The sequence below is a fragment of the Rhododendron vialii genome, chromosome 10a, assembly GCF_030253575.1.
Source record: "Rhododendron vialii isolate Sample 1 chromosome 10a, ASM3025357v1".
In the NCBI taxonomy this organism is placed as follows: Eukaryota; Viridiplantae; Streptophyta; class Magnoliopsida; order Ericales; family Ericaceae; genus Rhododendron; species Rhododendron vialii.
The window spans coordinates 29,595,206-29,611,896 of record NC_080566.1 but is presented as its reverse complement, the minus strand read 5'-3'; the positions used below and the strand labels follow the sequence as shown (position 1 = coordinate 29,611,896).

General features: G+C 42.6%; 3 protein-coding genes across 3 annotated transcripts in view; all 3 read right to left on the bottom strand.

Annotated features, from left to right (window-relative positions):
* Positions 1-14,087, bottom strand: part of LOC131303461 (putative inactive disease susceptibility protein LOV1) — a 31,228-nt gene extending 17,141 nt beyond the window's left edge. The window contains exon 1 of the mRNA XM_058330338.1: positions 13,950-14,087. The gene's annotated coding sequence lies outside the window, so the exon portion shown is untranslated. The remainder of the gene's footprint in view (positions 1-13,949) is intronic.
* LOC131303100 (uncharacterized) lies at positions 3,765-4,235 on the bottom strand. Its single transcript, XM_058329891.1, has one exon. The coding sequence runs from the start codon at positions 4,233-4,235 to the stop codon at positions 3,765-3,767; it is 471 nt and encodes a 156-aa protein (XP_058185874.1).
* Positions 4,308-5,746, bottom strand: LOC131303099 (uncharacterized). Its single transcript, XM_058329890.1, has 3 exons — positions 5,458-5,746; positions 4,861-5,337; positions 4,308-4,714 (listed from the first exon to the last, which is right to left on the bottom strand). The coding sequence occupies exons 1-3, from the start codon at positions 5,744-5,746 to the stop codon at positions 4,308-4,310; spliced, it is 1,173 nt and encodes a 390-aa protein (XP_058185873.1).
* Positions 14,088-16,691: the final 2,604 nt, after the last annotated feature.

Here is a 16,691-nt window from a genome sequence, read left to right as displayed (position 1 = left end):
AAATAAATAGATAATTAGGGTTAGATTAGCCTAAAACCCTTCTCAAATTCTCAAATTCCTGAATTTTGAAAAGATGATCAGGCTTTAATTAAGCCTAACAACTTTTTAAATCTCCAAATGTCTTCTAATCGGGTTGTGACTCCTCACATTTAAATTGAAACAAATCCCAATAACTTTGGGATAGAAACCCTACTGAAGAGTTCTATCGACTGAGATCATTACCACCTCTTTGGGCCTAGGGGACACGTGTCATCTGCCCAGGCCTTGCATTGGTTTGCATGCAGACTTTTGAAGCCGCCAAGACCTCTTCGGGTCAATCAAGAGTCTTATCTCTTCAATTGCCATTTTAATTTTCGAACCCCAAGTGAGATATGTGCAACGATACCCCTTGAATCTTCTATCTTCATCATCAAACTCCATTCTTGCTTCCTCATCCTCTCCATATCTCTATTCATCCGAATTTAACAGAGCTCAAAGACCCTGATTCATTATCGTTCCTTGGATCTTGTTTCCAAACCCTTGAAGCAATGGCAACCCATAAAGCCCATACGCCTCCTCCAAACCTTAATAGCTTAGCTATACAGATCCGAAAGATCTTGGCAGAGGAACGCATAACAGTCACCAACGACGTTATGGTGATTGCTAACGCTGATCGGGTTGGGCTTGGACTTGCTTTCCAGTTAGGGTTCCCTTTTCAACTTGCCCCAATGTACCCACTGGCAGAGGAGGTCCTTCCCTTCGAGTCTCTAAACCTTGATTGGAGTCGATTTACTACAGACATTCCCAACCGGCTTTGGCATAGGCCTGATGCAAAATACGTGGAATGGCTCGATCAGATGTTGGAAGCCAAAGGGGATTTGTGGAGGCAAATAGGGATCTGAGACGCTATCTTGCTTAGTCGGTCTCTAATCGATATGGACAATAACTTATTCCTTGCTGCATCTCAATTCTGGTCGGTGGCAACGAACTCCTTTCACTTCAAGGTAGGCCTTATGAGTCCTACTCTTCACGATATTGCTTTCTTGACAGGCCTCCGTCCCCACGGGATTGAGGCCAATTACTTTCTATCTCAGAAAACCCCTACTTCGAGTACAAAAAGCCTCTGTCTTTCTTTCCCTTCATAAATCACTATGCCAAAAAAGGTCCTGTAGAAGACCGTGAACACGTAGCTTTTCTCCTTTACTGGCTGAACAAGTTTATTTTCTGTGTTTTTGCAAATAGAGTTACCAAAGACTTCATAGACTTGGCCTGTGCCCTTGCTTCAGGGCAAAAATTATCACTAGGCCCTTTAGTCTTGGCTCACCTTTATCGTGGGATGAAAGAATTTATAAGCAGCAAGTTCATATTTGCCCCTGGTCCACTATGGATCATTACTTTATGGCTCTGGTCCTACTTCCCTAAGTTCGCTCCGCCTATGGCCAAAAATCCAGACCATACCTGCTATGGCCTTCATTATATTGATGCCCGTGGTCCAAAATATGCGTTTGGTACTTACTTCAAGTTTTTCTACCACGAACTCACGGGAATGGGAAAGAACTGGATGCCATTTACTAGGGATACAGTACCCTGGTGGTTGAAGCAAGGGGCATCAGATCCGGGTGATGATTATGATGATCATATGGAGATTTGGACCAGCTTTTTGATCTCACGAGATCTCATGTATGGGATGGCCTTTACTCCCACAAACTACAAATGTGGAGTTGAGTACTACAATGTAGCTCTATTCGCCAGGCAGTTTGGCCTTTGTCAGCTTACCCCAGTGCCTCCATATTAGTCCTTGAATGAGGACTTTACTGACAGGCCTGTGATCCAACCAAGAGACCTAGAACGAGTTAGGAACCTTCTCCCTGAGATGAGGAAGAACTTTGCCTTTCATACTTATGTTGAGCGTACTAATAAGGGCGCTAAATTTGATAGCTGGTGGGGAGCCTATACCAGAATGCACTTCTTCAATTCATATTTGGAGGTTTTGACCACGCTTCTACCCAATCCTGCTGGAGTACCCGAACCTGGCATTCATATGCCTCTACAACAAATCAGTCCTTCACCAACCTTGAGTACAAAAAGAACAGGTAATTCAGAGCCTCCTTATTGGCTTATTCCTTTTTTAAGCCTCTGAAGTTTGGACTAAACTTCCTCTATACTGGCAGGTCTGGGAGATGCTCCTAAAGACGTTCCTGCGGCCCCCTCAGCCCCTCACAGATCAAAGAGGTTGAAATCAACTGCCAAAAGGCAATGGCCAAAGGTTTGAACGCTTTAGTCCTTTGTTTCATCCTCCAAAATAAGGTAATTATGCCTTCATCTTTTTTGTAGGCCTTTGAGAAGGTAGTTGCTGGTAGGACCAGAAGCAGTGCCAAGACTAGCTCTCCTGAAACTGATCCTTTGGAAAATGTTTGTGCCTTTTATGGTTCTACCCCCCCCATGCTTTATTTGAATGTTTTACTAATCTTCCTTCTTACAGGCTGACTCTAAGGCCAAAGAAGAGTAAGCTGAATCTGTTCCATCCAAGAAGAAAAGGCTGAGAAAAATAACCTCCACGCCAGCTGATTCTGAAAATACCGTGTCTGCTACGGAACATTATCCTATTGTAAGGATGTATTGTGACAGGAGTTTCTAAGCGTTTTTGGTTCCCTATTATCATCAACTTTCTCTTGTTTTCAATCCTCAGGAACTCGACGACTATTTTGAAGAAGAGGCGGAAGCAGCAGATGAAGAACTAAACGTGCCTGAACAGGAACCCAAGCATGAAGCTTCCTCGAGGACTCCAGAGAAACCTAGGTCTCCGATCATTCAGTCCACACCGCTAGCCGATTCTATCGTCGAGCTTGAGTCTGTCAATGTGCTAGAAGAAGAGGAGGAGGAGGACCTGGTTGTTCAAATCTGCCCAAGACTTGTTGAAGGCAGCCACTTCTTGCACCTCAGGTAGCGGTCTTGGCTCAACTTCTTAGTCTGAGTTCACCCCAGAAGAGGTCTCCGAGGCAAAAACAGCCCTTAGAATGGCTCTCCTTCAAAATTTCAAGGCAGCCATTCATCCCGCCAGAGCCTCAAACATCAAAAAAGCCATAGATGTGCTGGTGAAGGCTAAGGCCTTGGAAATAGAGGAGACCTCCCTCCAGTATTTTCAAAAGGAATTCCCCAACATGATCAAATCCCATGACTCTTCTACACATGAGCTCAGCAAGATAAACGCTAAGTTGGCCGAACTGGACGTGGTTGATATGGAGCTAACTAGGTTCAGCAGTGAATGGAACCAACTGAAAGAAGACGTCAAGACCAATGAGGCTAACATCACTGCAACTTCCAATGAAATTCAGGACCTTAAGACTAAACTGGCAGAAAAGCTGAAGGTTGATTGAACGAACTTTAGATTGAATCCAAGAAGCTGGCCAAGTATTATGATGAACTGAAGGCTGGATCAAAAAGTCAAAAGATGAAGTTGAATCTCCTAGTCGAAGAAGTTCCAAGTCTTCGTGGGCAGCGGGAACACTTGAAGTCCAGCTTGCTAGCTTTGAGACCTCTTGGGAGAAGCTCAAGAACAGCCTCGAGGGCCTCCTATAGGTCTTGTCCTCTAAAACTTACTCCTTCCTTCGATTTGGGCCTGTAATAACTTTAACTTTGTTCCTTTTGTGCCTGGCCTGGAACTTTCCCTTAACTGGCCTAGGGTACTGGTTTGATTTGATGATATGTGGTCTGAACTTAAGGCCTTTATGAATTTTGCATGACAGGTACTATGGCCTCAGTTCAGGCCTTGTTGGCAGACCTTTCTATGGTTTATTAACAATATTTTCCCCAAAATCTTTCATTTCCCACATAGTAGGATAATAATGCTTTAGATACTTTCCATTTGTTAAATGCTTAAACAGACCACCACTTAAGTCCATAAGAAGATAAATGTTACCTCTAAGGACTTGAGCAATCTGATAAGGTCCTTCCCAGGTCGGGGACCACTTGCCATATCTTGAATTCTTTTCCTCTAAAGGAAATACAGCCTTCCAAACCAAGTCACCTTCAGAAAAGCTCTTCTTTCTCACACGTTTGTCATAAGATCTAGCAACTCTTCTTTTTTGAACCAACATGTGGTCAAGGGTTGCGAGCTTAACTTCATCCAAGTCTTCAAGTTCCACCAACATAGCCTGAGTATAATCTGCAGGAGTGAGACCATGTTGATATGCTATCCTTGCTGATTTCACCGCCACTTCCATTGGTAGGACTGGATCATGTCCATATACCAACATATAAGGGGTTATATTGGTAGCTTCCTTCTTTGAAGTTCTGTAGACCCACAAGGCCTCAGAGAGTAACTCGTGCTAAGCCCTTGGATTATTTTCTACCATTTTCTCTATAATATTGACCAAAGTCCTATTGGTGGACTCGGCTTGGCCATTCCCTTGTGCATAATAAGGAGTAGAGTTGGACATGATAATGCTTTGCTGATCAGCAAAGTTGACTACTTGTTGTCCCATAAATATTGTACCCCTATCTGCAACCAAGTGTTCAGGTAGTCCAAACCTATGGATGGTTCTTTCCTTGATCATCTTGATTACTTCTTGTTGATCCACAGACTTTAATGGCACTGCTTCTGCCGACTTAGTAAAATAGTCCGTGGCTACCAAGCTGTAAGTATGATTTTCCGAAGAGGGCGGATGAATTTTTCCAATTACGTTAAGGGCCCAACCTCTAAATGACCAAGGTTTGACCACATCATGATAATCAACTGCAGAAAAAACTGGATTGGGCCATGAGCTTGACAAGGTTGACATCCTTTTGAAAAATGAATACAATCATCTAAGATGGTTGGCCAATAGTATCCATACCTTCTGATTAGCCATCTCATCTTTATCCCTGATTGATGAGCTCCACAAATTCTTTCATGGACTTCACTCATGACCTTCATGGCCTCGGGGTGCCATAAACACTTTAAAAGTAAGTCGTCCTCAAAGCTTTTCTTGTATAATTCATTACCCACAAGGACATAAGCCCTTCTCCTTACCTTCCTAGAGGCTCTATGATAGGGCCTCTTGAGGAAAGAAATAATAGGTGTACGCCAATCGTTCTCGGGTTCGTCGTCTGACTCTTCTCCTGTGAAATCAGAAATAAATACCTCCAGTCCTAGACCTCTTCTCCTTACAGAAGGTAACAATCTCTTTTGGATTGTGATAATCTTGTGAATAGTTTCTGGAGCTAACCTCAGGCCTGTGAAGGCCTGAGCCAAGCTGTTGGCTTCAGTGTTCATACTCTTTGAGACGTGTTTGACCGTGACATTATCAAAATCTTGGATTAATTGCATGGCTGCCATATAATAAGGGGCTAAGTCCTCACTATAGCATTTGAATATCCCTGCCAAGTGATTGATAACAAGGTTTGAATCCCTAATAACTTGCACTTCTCTGGCCTCTAGATCCCTAAGAATTTCAAGGCCTATAATAACCGCTTCATATTCGGCTTGATTGTTTGTACATGGGAAATCAAATTGAAAAGACAATTCGGTCCTCAGGCCTTGGGGAGAGATGATAATTACTCCACAGCCTGAGACTTCTTGAGTCCTTGATCCATCAAAAAGCAGCGTCCAAGGAGTGAGTGATATTTCAAGAGCGTTCAGTCCTTGTTCAGGTTCATCATCGATATCCATGCATGGATGATCAGCGAGAAAATCCGCTAAGGCTTGACCCTTCACGGCTTTTTGAGGGATATATTGAAAACTGAATTCCATTAAAGCTAAAGACCACTTGCCAATTCGGCCTCTCATAATTGGCCGAGAAAGCAATTACTTGACTAGGTCTATTTTACTCATAATGTAAACCAAAATATAGGAAGCATATAGTGCCTCAACTTTATTGCTGAAATGTACAAGGCAAGACAGATCTTTTCAATAGGGGTGTATCTCCTTTCACAAGGAGTCAACAACCTACTTAAATAATAAACCGCCTGTTCCTTTCTTTGAGCATTGTCTTGAGCTAAAAGGCCTCCAATAGAGCCCTTAACTGCTGAGATGTAGAGCTTTAACGGCTTGTTCTTGATGGGAGGCATAAGGATTGGAGCTTGGGCTAAATAGCTTTTGATTTCTTCAAAGGCCTTCTGATGGTTTGCCTCCCATACAAAGATGTTTTGGTCCTTCAGCTTCAAGAATAGAGAGAAGACCTGAACCCTTCTTGCTAGGTTTGAGATAAAAATTCTCAAGAAGTTGAAAGAACCCAAAAGCTTCTGTAGCTCTTTCTTGGTGGTAGGAGGCTTTGCTTCCATGATTGCTTTAGCCTTGTTCTTGTCAACCTCAATCCCCTTGTTGTGAACCAAAAATCCAAGGAATTTGCATGCGGACACTCCGAAGGCACACTTTAAGGGGTTTACTTTCAAATCAAACTGTTGCATCCTCAAAAATGACTTTCTCAAGTGTTCCAAGTGTTCATCATAAGACTGAGACTTGCCCACAATATCATCGATATAGATTTCCATAAAACGGCCAATGAAATCATGAAATATGGCGTTCATTGCACGTTGAAACTAAGCACCTGCATTTTTCAGGCCGAAGGGCATTACGACCCACTCAAAGGTTTCTAGGGCTCCAGGACACCTAAAAGCAGTTTTAACGGTATCGGCCTCGTCGATGAAGATTTGATTGTAACCAGAATGTCCATCCATGAAGGACAAGACCTTGTGACCAGAAGCTCCATCCACTAACTGATCTACCACTGGCATTGGGTACTCGTCCTTAAGAGATGCCAAATTCAAATTTCTGAAGTCCACACATACTCTGACCTTGCCGTTCTTCTTAAGGACTGACACGATATTAGAGAGCCAAGTAACATACCTGGCTGTGCGTATGAACCCATCGTTGAAGAGTCGTTCAATCTCATCTTTGACTTGCAAATAGATCTCATTGGACATCCTCCTTGGCAGTTGCTTGAAAGGTCTGAATTCTGGTTGAATAGGCAGCTTGTGTTCCACTAGATCTCTGGACATACCTGGAAGTTCCTCGTAAGTCCAGACGAAACAGGACTTGAACTCCCTTAAGAGCTAGATGAACCTTTTCTTGACATCTTTTGGGAGAAGTTGGCTAATATATACAGGTTTGGGATTCTTCGCATCTCCCAAGTTAACTTCTTCTAAAGGATCTTACACGTCAGCTTTTAGATCATCCAACTTGGCTGGGGCTGCTTCAAGGTCTTCCAATCTGATCTCGTCCAGATCTTCAACCAGGTTTTCATCCTCATTGATTACTTCGGCCACACAAGCCGAATGATCTTCTTCTGATTGTTGAACATCCATCAGCCTCCTTTCAAGTAAGTAGGCTTCAAACTTCGACAGCGTGGCGTGAAGGGCCACACTCTTTTCTTCTTCTGAAGGGTTTACTAACATTGAGAAGAGCGTTTGAATGAAGTTGTAATTGGCCTACTTGACTTCGTGATCATTGGACCGATTAACTCTTGGAAAAGTGCCTTTACTTCTTCCGCTGACTTGTTGCCGTGTATATGAGCTATCTTGTGGCGGCCATACTTGTCAAGGCCTGCCACTTTCATTGGACCCACCCCCTCATCATATAAATGGGCCTCAGCATGATTCGTAGAGGCCTTGAAAGGTCTGCGGTCAGCCCATATCACCTCCACGTCATTTTGATTCCAGAAAATAAGGCATTGGTGAAGGGTTGAGGGAACTGCCAGGCAAGAGTGAATCCAATCTCTTCCCAACAGAACGTTGAAAGAAGAATGTGAATTAACAACAAAGAAAGGTGTTGTTAAGGTCTTGGACCTTATTGTTAGGTTCATGATCAGAATACCTTGACATGCTGTCTCCTTCCCAGTGAAATCAGTCAAGGTTGAAATGCAGGAGACTATGCTTGATCAGTCTTCCCAAGCTTCTGCATCATAAACCTAGGAATGAGATTGGCTGCTGACCCATTATCCACTAGGAGGCGATTGATCGGCATTCCATCAAGACAACCCGTGATGTACAAGGGCTTAATGTGTTTGTTCATCTTAAGATTTAGTCTTTCCAAGATCACACTAGCTGCCCGATCGTTAGTCTTCCCTTCAGTCTCATCCTCTAGCACAATCACTAAAGGCCCATTCAATCCTACAGAGAAGGACTCGTTTAGGATTTCAGCAGTCTGCCCCATCTCCACAAATCTCCTTCCATGGCTTTTGGAGTGTTGTCCTTGGCTTCCAAATCTGCTGGTAGGATCACAACCATGTTGCATTGCATTTTAGAACCCTGTCCAGGCTTGAACTCCTTGGCCTGTGGATTCAAATTCGACTTGCCCCCCGAGTCTGACTTTCTAGGTTCAAGGGCTGTCCTCTGGAGCAAAGAGACTTGTCTTGGTGGAGGCTAAATTCTAGCCTCCTTAAGAGTTCTTTCCAAGGGAGGTTGTTTCTTGGAAACAGTTGCCTGCTTTGGAGGCGGTTTGGTAATGGCCTCCTCGTACATCTTCTTGAACAGGACTTGCTTCTGTGGTAAAGTCCTTAGAGGAGACACAATGATAGCCTCTTCCATAGTCCTTTCCAAAGGTTTGTATACTTTTTTAGCCTTAGGTTTTTCGATCATAGACTCTTCCACTGGGATCTCCATCTTCGTTTTCCCCTTGGGATCATCTTCATTCATGAGGTCGTCTTCATTCATGGGGTCGTCAAGTAGGTCTGTCTCTTCTTCAGCGCTTCTGGCTATTTGTCTGAATCGTTGGCGGCGTCTCTTCTGAGATCTGAACAAAGGTGGAGGTTCAGAAGGAAACTTTGGATGTTCAACCCTATGCCACTCATCTGGAGGAGTGACCGGAGGTCTTACAACCCTTGGGTTGCCCTTAGAAGGAGCAGAAATCCTCAAATTGCCCAGCTCTTCTTCAACTTCAACCAACCCTGGCTGAATTCGGTTGAACACAGATTCACGTACAACCCTTCTTCCTTTAGACCTGTGTGACTCCTCAGCTCTTGGTTCAGTCCCTCTCACGATAATGCTCTTGAGGGCTGGTTTGCTAGGCCTGCTAGTACTGGCATGATGACCGCACTCCGTGCATATTATGGAACAAGTTGGCCTTTCTGGTTTCTTCACCCCTGTAGATCTGGACCACCACGAATTCTGCTTTTCAAACTTTCTGACCCGTTCAGTCCTGAAATCCCTCTCGTCATAATAAGGATCCCAGTACTTGCCCGGGTTGGACTTGTAAACTGCTCTAGAAGGTGCTCCAAAACTTATCTTCTGCCTAGGAACAGTCCTAGGCATTCCTCTCATGTCTACAGAGACCATATTTGTACTCAGCCCTGAAGGAAAAGGATTGCCGTCGACCCCCATGAGCTGCTTATCTTTTTTAGGAAACTTGAACTCCTCCCGGTCAATTTTGTCCTGCATATCATTTCTAAATACTATGCAATTATTAGTTGTATGACTCCAAGAATTGTGGTACTTACAATACTCTTTGCCCTTTAGTTCTTCCGGAATTAGAATCTTGTGACCAAAGGGTAGTTTGAGCAGCTTGTCGGCCAGGAGTTGATCAAAGATAGCTTCAGCCCTACCCACGTCAAAAGTATAGGCCCTGGTTGGCCTATTAAAGGTGTTTTGGATTGGCTGCTTTGTGGGCTTCATCTTGACAAAGGCCTTGCAAACGTATGGCTTTTTATTGATGATTTCAGCCACTGCCACGTCTAGGTTTGCCTCTGCTTCCACTGCAGCAACCTCGTAATTAGGGTCACGGTAATACGTTCCCTTGGATGCTGTCTTCCTGTCCCGCTCTTCCGCCAAGAACTTTTCATAATGAGAAGCCTTAGAGGATAACTCAAACAAATCTCTGAATTCCGTCCCATAGAATTCTTCTTCATTTCAAAGCCCAAGCCGTTTAATGCTATACGCACGTATTCGGCTTCTAGAAGGACTATCTTGCACTTGAATCGAGCAGTTTTGAAACATAAGAGGTAGGACTCCACGGATTCTAGATGGGTTTGAGGATAGCATGACAGGTCTGTCAGCGTCACTTTTGGTTCTACCCTGTAGAACTGCTGGTGGAATATCTCCTCCAACTGTGCCTAGGTCTGCACAGAGTTAGGTGGCAAGTTGATGTACCAAGTGAAGGCTGTCCCAGTAAGAGAATTGGGAAAGAGCCTCAACTTTAGAGCATAAATGGTTTCAACCTCTCCGCATTGAACTTGAAACCTAGCAATGTGCTCTACTGTTGACTGTGCGCTTTCACCATTGAAGGTCTGAAATTCTGGAATCCTATAGCCTTCCGGGAAAGGTGTATTGTCCACCTCCTCGGTATGAGGCTTCCTATACATTGGCCTTCCCAAAGGTCTGAAACCATGCCCCAACTGCTCCTGGAGCAAGTTCAGGACTTGATCCCTTCCCATAGCTAGGTCTGGCACAGGAGGCGACTGCGGGTATGCCTCTTGTGCTTGTTGGTTCTGGGCTAAACTTGCCCCCCGAGTATCAGAGCTTTGAGGAGTATGGGCAACTCCTTTGTCCTTTCCAGAGCCCTGGCCTCCTTGCGAAGGCCTTTTGTCCGTCTTATCAGGTTTGTTCAGATCTTCAACCAAAACAAACCTTTGATCGTTGTTTGCTGGAGGCGTCTGAGCTCCTCCAATCACAACTCCCTTCTCTTTCTGCCCCCCGAGTGCAGGGCTACTAAATGATGTAGCGTGATAGAATGTTTGAGGGGGGGAGGTACCCCCAATAAGCCAGCTTGGTCTTGATCGTTGCCATAAACACCAAACTATGGAAAGCCCTGCTGCTGAGGAGCGAGCGGTAGCCTCTCTGTAAGCGTAGCAACCATTTTGTTGACTGCTATGGTCAGAGGTTCCAAGGATTGAGAGAACGATTGTGAAATTGAGTATGTTATGTCGCGGGAGATCTCACGTCCTGCCAAAAACATATAATTTTTGACGCTGTCTATAGCGTCGCTAAGATCTTGAACGCTGATCTGAGGACCAGCTTCCTCGAGTAACGGCACGTCGACTGCCACTCCCTCAAGACTCTGTGGTGGATCCAGGATGGGTGGATCCGATTGTTGCTGTTGTTGCTTCCTTGCCATTATAAAACCCTTAGACGATTAGGGTCCCACCGGGCGTGCCAAAAACTATTTCGGCTCTGATGTAACTCAAGGACTGAGCAGGCGTGCCAGGACTTGTCGCGTCCAACGTAAAGGACTGAGTGCCCCTTTTCTGACTTCGAATCTGTGAGGGCGATAGTGCTGCAACCTAAGGGCTAGATTGCAGTGAAGGTCCGTGGTTTTGCCTCTACGAGCGAGGATTTATAATTTCCTAACCGTGTAGGAAAAGAAGTAATAACGTAAGAATAACTTTATTATATCGTAATAATAAAGTTAGGGATACAAGAGAGATATGAATAACTTTGTTATGTCGTAATAACAAAATTAGGGTACAAGAGAGATAGAAATGAGGGGGAAATGAGATAGTTGCTTCGCTGGGAAGGCTTTGGTTTTAAGCGTTGAGCTTGATTGGTGTGTGAACCCTTTTTTCTTCTTTGCTTCTAGTATTTATAAGCCACGGCATTGCTTGCAAAAGGGTTTGCTGACCTTCTTCTCGTGATGACACGTGTTCCATGTAACTCCTCCACTTCATGGGATCATGGGTAGTTGAGAGGAGTTGTAAGTATATTGCCCATGTGTTTTTTCCATCATGGGAGATTACTGGGAGTGAAAAAGTAATTACCCACAAATTCCTCCTGATCATGGGCGGTTGAACACTTCTCCATTTCTTATTTTCGTGGAACTGAAAGACATGAGTTATTTGACTAGGTCAAATAGCCATGTGGCAGAATTCCTCTTCTAACAGCCTCCTATTTTTACTCATGCAATCCCAACATGGGCCTCCACTTTTTAAGGCCAAACTTTAATACTTGTTGGGCTCCCATTTAAATAACGCAACCTGAAGCCCAAAACTTTAGAAATTCAATTGGAACAAAATAAAATTAACCGGGCCTAATCAAAACCGTCTTGGCCCATTAATTTTAGTCCAATACATCTCTACTTTTTGGCCCAATTTAATTAAAAGATAATCAAATGGCCCTCCAATGCTTGCCTTGGACTGGGTGCCAAAAACGGGTGTAAACACTATGGAACTCACAGAGCGCGTTATTCGAGACAACTTAGGACTCCTAGATGAACAAGGACTTTACGTAACCCTAATTCAGCACTTAGAGTTCGCAAATAACAGTCCAACAAGGACTCAACCTCCTATTGAGATACCTATAAATACAAGGGTAAAACACTTGCGCAAGGTACGAAACCAATACTCCAAAAACCCTACTTCCATAATCATTCTTTGAATACTCAACTGACTTAAGCATCGGAGGGTGGTTGGCAAGCCACCACACCGGTGACTTTAGCCCTTTAACTATTTTGCAGGATTAGGTTTGGGCTGCCATCAAAGCCCATTCATCAAGGCTAGAACCATTTGAATGTATAAATGTAATGTATTGGAAAACAAAAATTTTACGATATAATAAATATATGTTCTGATAAAAAATATATTTCTACTAACCCGGCTTCCTGTTTTCAAAATTTTGGCTCTGCCACTGAGTGGATCACAGCAGGGCTTTGCAGGAGGACAAAGTTGTTGTTAGCACAACTCAAATCCGTGACCTCCTGATCACCCAAACCTTATGGGAGTGAGCCAGGAGCCACTAGGCTACCACCCCTGGAGGTCGACAACTAACTTAAGAGTATCAAAAACAAGCTGGTCCAAGGATTTGAATTGCCGAAACGAATCTTGTCAAGACTGGAGCCAAAGATAAGAATAGTTTTTTCTAGCTACAGCGGTAACAGCGCAAAGTGACTACGGCATGAAGAATTAACAGCAATGGCAAAACGGCAGAATCGCAGTTGCAGAATCGTGATTGCACTACTCGCTATTTACAACGAACAGCACAACCGAAATGGTACGCAATCTATACTGTCGAACATTAACAAGAAGTTTGATTAATGCAAGTTTTTCATTGAATTTTGGGCGTAATAATAAAAAAAGTGAGTACAGTATGCTAAGAACTTGAGAAGTTAGAACTTGACTACGGGACGGATTGTGTACAGATGATCCGAGCTGTTTAATAATTTTTAAAAAAACGAGTGGGTCGGTGAAAAATCAGCTCAATTCAATATGTGTAGGTGCTCGATCCAATCTTCTCTTTTTTGAAAAATCGAAAAAAATAAAAAGATTGGATCGAACACCAACACATATCGGATTGAGTTGATTTTTTACTGGGCACACTAGTTTTTTTATTATTATTGAACTCAGCCCGGCGTGCAGTGGCCAAGTGTGCGGTGGGCGTATCATTTTTGTAGTGAATAGCTCGGATGGGCCCAAAATGGACCCCACATACCCCTGGGTGGACTGGAGGGTGGTGCTCCCATGCTGCGCATCGTACTATGCATGGCAAATCGCCGCCACTCCGATCTCACTTCGATAATCGAAATTGTTCACTTCGTAGAGCTCGTCGAATAGAACAAGTGTATCAAATATCCGCACGATCGGATATTATTAAGTGCCTCATCCGAATATTATTATCTTTGAAATTATTAAGTGTATCAAAAAACAATGGATTTTATCTAGTGCTTCGGATCCATTCGTTTCAAGATAATAATGTTCGGATGAGGCACTTAATGATATTCGATCGAACTGATTTTTGGTACACTTATTCTACTCGACGAGCTGTGCGAAGTGAACGTTTCTGATTATCGAAGTAAGACCGGAGCGGCGGCGATTTGTTGTGCACAGCACACTGCGTAGCACGCACTGCCCTCCAGTCCCCTGTGGGCACATAAATGTGTACACTAGGATTTCTAAAAGACAAAGATTAAGTTTCTGGACAATGCCTTCAATTTAATTGGCGATTGATAAGGTAAATTGCATTTAGATGGAACTGTTTCAAATGTAACTGAATTAATGCTTCCCCAAACCCACCCAAACAATCCCAGCCTCATTTTTGGAGAGAGAAAGAGGGAGGAGGGAGAGACATACCAGTTAGAGAGAGAAAGTGCCCGAAAGAGACGGAGCAGAGGAAGTTTTGGCACTGCGCAAGAGATAGAGGGAAACGAAAGGAATTTGGTGTTTATTGAACGAAAATACTTTACAGTGCAGAATAGTGTTGGCTGTTGATAGCAATATTAGACATGCATGTCTAGATAATCACCCAGATTATTCAATGCTCTTGGAGCACCGTCACCTTCCACTCCACGAGTCTTTTTCACCATATATTTGTATGAGAGCCGCTCACTTTGTAGTCGATCCCGCACAAATATGTGATGGAGAAAGCACTTGGAGCATTATGTGGCGTAGCTCCAAAAGGAAATACTCTCCCTCGTTCCTTTTTAAGTGTCTCAATTCATAAATCCAATTTTTTTTATGGAGACAATCATTACACTCAAAGTTATAATTATACCCTACTTACCTTCTATATAGATTAGTCATTACACTTTTACTCACTAACTTTTTAAAATAGAATCAACTTTTAGGGGTAAAATAAAAAATGAACAAACTTTTACCTACCAACTTTACGAGACGAATACTTATTAAGAGATGATAAAAAATAGAATACTAGACTCTTAAAAGGGACAGAGGGAGTAATATTTTTTCCTAATTAAATATCTAGGTTGTGGTGACATCACAAGGGTGAGGTGTGGCACGACAAGAAAAAGTGTATTCAGTGATAAAAAAGTGGCGACAAAATTAAACAAGCCTATATTTGGTTACGCAAAAATAAATTTGTCACTATTTTGAGAATTTTCGTGACAAAATTATTTCGTCACCAATTTTACCTATTTAACGGCGAAAAAATATTTTCGTCACCAAAGGTGCCCATTTGGCTGAAGGGGTAAAAAAGGAGACAAAATTTTTTTTCGTCGCCAAAGATAACCATTTGGAGATGAAAAATAGTTTTCTCTCATTTTTTATGCTTTTGGTGATGAAAAATTTATTTCGTTTCCAAATGGGTACCTTTGGTGACTAAATTTATTAAGGTTGTGTTTTGTCGCCAAATGTATTTCGGGCATAACTCTTTGCCCAGAACTCTGATTGAGCTAATTCAAATTTGTTTGAACAATAACACAAAGGGCTACAATTTGCATGTTTATCAAAATTGTTAATTTTAATGTTTAAAGGTTCAAAATGACGTTTGAAATATGTTTTAATGTTAAATGTATATGTCATATATTAGATATTTCAAATTTATATTAAAAATGTATGGTGCAGTTGGTTGAAGATTGCGCACGAAACTCAAGAGATCTGGGTTCGAAACCAAGGAGGCACAAGAAAGTGGGATTGTTTTCCATATGAAAAGGAATATAACTATACTATAATTGGTGAAAATTTTCTTGTAGTGTGGCTTGCCTCACCCACAAGGTGTCCCACAATCCAAGCGGGGAAAGGTAGGGATGGCTATTTCGGCTGATGACCCTACCCACTCGGATCCTGCCCTGAATAGATATGAAATTCGGGGATGTGGGGGATTTTTCTAGAGATTGGGTAGAGGATTCGATGATGATTTTTAAAGTTTCTGTGTAGAGAGTTGATTAAGATGCACATAGTGTATTGTAATATTCGTTGTTATTAATGTATTTCTTACTCTTCTATCAGAAAGAATTGATTTGAGGCCTCGATTTCATCCAAGAATATATCTGGAGGTGGCCCCATACATAGTGACCAATAAAAGAACTTTGTTCAACAAGATAATTTGGAGTGGGGTCATATATGTTGCCAAGAATTCTAGGAATATCGATGGAAGGGGATCCAAAAATTTTGTCTTACATTGGTGATCAAAGATCTTCATTTTATAGAAAAGATTTTCTTAACAGATTTTATTAAAGAATTAGCTCAATGAGATATGGATAAATGCTTGAACTATTCACCAAATTTTGGTTCAAAATATTGCAATACAGAATTTTACGGTAGAAAAATGGATGAATTATTCAAGAACTTACCAATATCTGAATGAACCGATTTTTTAACACGGCACTTCGAACATTATTATTTGCAAAATAAACTACTAAAACCATCTATGTGGAATCATGGATTGGTCCCCAAAACAAGAATTCTTTACACTTTTCTGTAACCATAGTCGGGCTTCACGTGGGCACACAATTGAGAATTGGATACTTGCTTACTTGGTCCAACTTGACAAACTTTTGGTAAAGAATGATGCCATGTTTCATTTGAGAATTGGATGCTTGCTTACTCGGTCCAACTCGACAAACTTTTGGTAAAGAATGATGCCATGTTTCATTGAGAATTGGATACTTGCCTACTTGGTCCAACTTGACAAACTTTTGGTAAAGAATGATGCTATGTTTCATTGAGCAGAATCCCATGTCTACAATCCCAAGGTAAAAAGAAAATTTGACATGTCAATTATTGATTGGAGAAAGCCTCAAATTCTAGGTGTTGGATATGGATTCCGGATCCCTGTAGCGCTGAAGAGTCGCTGTATTGTGCAGCCCCTTCCAAAACGGTGTAGTTTTGGGGTAGAAAATAAGACACTTGAGTATCACCAAGACAAAGTCGTTTTGGTCCTCTATTCCTAAACCATGTAGAAAGTTCGCTGGCATACTCTGTGTGCAGTGGTGGTTCTGCTCGACCTTCTCGGATCTTCCCTCCGCCGGCCTCCACGGTATCTGCACCAAGACGTAGGGCGATTGGCCACGTACCTCCCTTTGACGAGCAACTCAATACACAGGAGAGGAGACGAAGAGTACTTTAGTGAGGTGT

Bases quoted from the DNA above. Each gene is read 5' to 3' on its own strand.
- LOC131303099 (XM_058329890.1), bottom strand. From the start codon at position 5,746: ATGAGAGGCCGAATTGGCAAGTGGTCTTTAGCTTTAATGGAATTCAGT. The intron at 5,338-5,457 runs GTACAAACAATC...ATCACTTGGCAG, and splicing joins TTTTCAATTTGATTTCCCAT to GGATATTCAAATGCTATAGT. The intron at 4,715-4,860 runs GTGGAGCTCATC...TTTTTTCTGCAG, and splicing joins TGAAGTCCATGAAAGAATTT to TTGATTATCATGATGTGGTC.
- LOC131303100 (XM_058329891.1), bottom strand. From the start codon at position 4,235: ATGTTGGTATATGGACATGATCCAGTCCTACCAATGGAAGTGGCGGTG.